The sequence below is a fragment of the Rhea americana genome, unplaced genomic scaffold, assembly GCF_003343005.1.
Source record: "Rhea americana isolate MKP2758 unplaced genomic scaffold, rheAme1 scaffold_189, whole genome shotgun sequence".
Lineage (NCBI taxonomy): Eukaryota > Metazoa > Chordata > Aves > Rheiformes > Rheidae > Rhea > Rhea americana.
The window spans coordinates 1,223,474-1,225,134 of NW_028186027.1; the positions used below are offsets into that span (position 1 = coordinate 1,223,474).

A 1,661-nucleotide genomic window follows, 5' to 3' on the forward strand; every position below is an offset into this window, starting at 1 on the left:
ACCCGCCCGCCACCACGTGACTCTTGTTTACAAACTTTAGGTTGTAAAAAAAAAAAATCCGCCGGTGCCGGAAGGGGGCAGCACTGGCCCGGGGAAGGCCCGGGGCCCCGACCGTTACATGCGAGAAAAAAAAATAATAAAGGAAAAAAATAAAAAAGAAAAAACACCCAAGGGAGAGGGGAAAAACCCTGCCCCCCCACTGGGGAAAAAAAAAAAAAAAGCCCAGGCAAACAAGCAGCGCGGAGCAGCCCAAGCCCTTCCACAGCTGCAAAGCAAACCGGCCCCGTGCCCAGGTTTTGCAACCCCCCCACGCCCAGGGGGGCGGTTTGTTTTTGTAGGGTTGCCCTCCCCCCCCCCAGCAGGTTGGGTGTTTGGGCTGAGGCTGCCAGCAGGGCCAGGCGCCCGCTCCTGTTTCACAACACACGGCCGGTGAGAAAACGCAACGAAATAAAATAAATAATAATGATAATAAKAATAAAAACTTCGCAGCGCAGCCGGCCGCAAGCCGGGGTTGCGCGCACTCACCGTCGAAATCCGTGTAGACCGTGTCCTTGAGGAGGGCGCCGGAGCCGAAGTCGATGAGCTTGAGCTCGCCRGTGGCGAGGTCGACGAGGATGTTCTCGTCCTTGATGTCGCGGTGCAGGACGCCGCAGCTGTGGCAGTGCCGCACGGCCTCCAGCACCTGGCGGAAGAGCCCCCGCGCCAGCTCCTCGGGCAGGGCGCCGCGCTCCGTGATGAAGTCGAAGAGGTCCTGCACGGGCTCGGGCCGCTCCAGCACCAGCACGAAGCTGTCGGGCCGCTCGAACCAGTCGAGGAGGCGGATGACCCCGCGGAAGCCGCAGCCCACCTTCTTCAGCAGCAGGATCTCCATGGGCACGCGGGTGCCGCCGGGCTGTGGGGCGGGAGAAAGGGGGCGAAAAGGGGGGTGGGGGGCAGAGCCGCCGTCAGCACCGCTGCACMGGGCTGTGCTGCCCCCCCCCGTCCCCCCAWTAACTCCCGGTGCCCCCCGGTACTCACCAGCTCGCCCCACTCGGAGATGCGGTCCCGCGCCACGTGCTTGATGGCCACCTGCAAGGCAAGGGGAGCGCCGGGCTGAGCCGAGCCGAGCCGAGCCGGGCCAGGCTCCCCCCCCCACCTCCCCGGTCCCGGCCCCCGACCCGGCACTTACCGGGGCGCTGTCGGAGAGGCGGACGCCCGAGTAGACCGAGCCGAAGCCGCCGCTGCCCAGCAGCGGGCCCACCTGGTACAGCTTCTCCAGCGGCTCCTTCTCCTTGCCTGCGGGCGAGGCAGCGCCGTCAGCACGCCGCCGCCGCGGGACCGCGCCGAGCCGAGCCCAACCGGGACAAATCCTTCCTCTCTCCCCCCCCCCACTACTCCACGCGTGCCGGACCGGCTCGAGCCGGACCGAACCGGGTCTCACCTGGCTGCAGCTTGGCCGCGTGCAGCTCCCCGCCGGGCCCCGAGCGCAGATGGGCCAGCGAGTTGATCTTGGAGAGCAGCATCCCGGCCCCGTCGCCCGGCTCCAGGGCCGGCACCGGCGCCGGCACCACCCGAACCGGAGCGGGCGCCAGCGACGCGGCTCTGGCGGCCGGGCAGCGACGGGGGAAGGGGCGAGGAGCCGGGCCGGGGGTAGGGGGCGGAGGCGGGGAGCAGGAGCGGGC

General features: G+C 67.8%; 1 protein-coding gene across 1 annotated transcript in view; it reads right to left on the minus strand.

The window, feature by feature from the left end:
- The window catches only part of PIM1 (Pim-1 proto-oncogene, serine/threonine kinase), a 4,052-nt gene extending 2,470 nt beyond the window's left edge, over positions 1-1,582 (minus strand). The window contains exons 1-4 of the mRNA XM_085302256.1: positions 1,421-1,582; positions 1,169-1,275; positions 1,018-1,068; positions 526-892 (exon numbers count right to left, since the gene is read on the minus strand). Coding sequence (XP_085158382.1) covers positions 526-892; positions 1,018-1,068; positions 1,169-1,275; positions 1,421-1,502 — 607 coding nt within the window. The 5' untranslated portion in view covers positions 1,503-1,582. The remainder of the gene's footprint in view (positions 1-525; positions 893-1,017; positions 1,069-1,168; positions 1,276-1,420) is intronic.
- Positions 1,583-1,661: the final 79 nt, after the last annotated feature.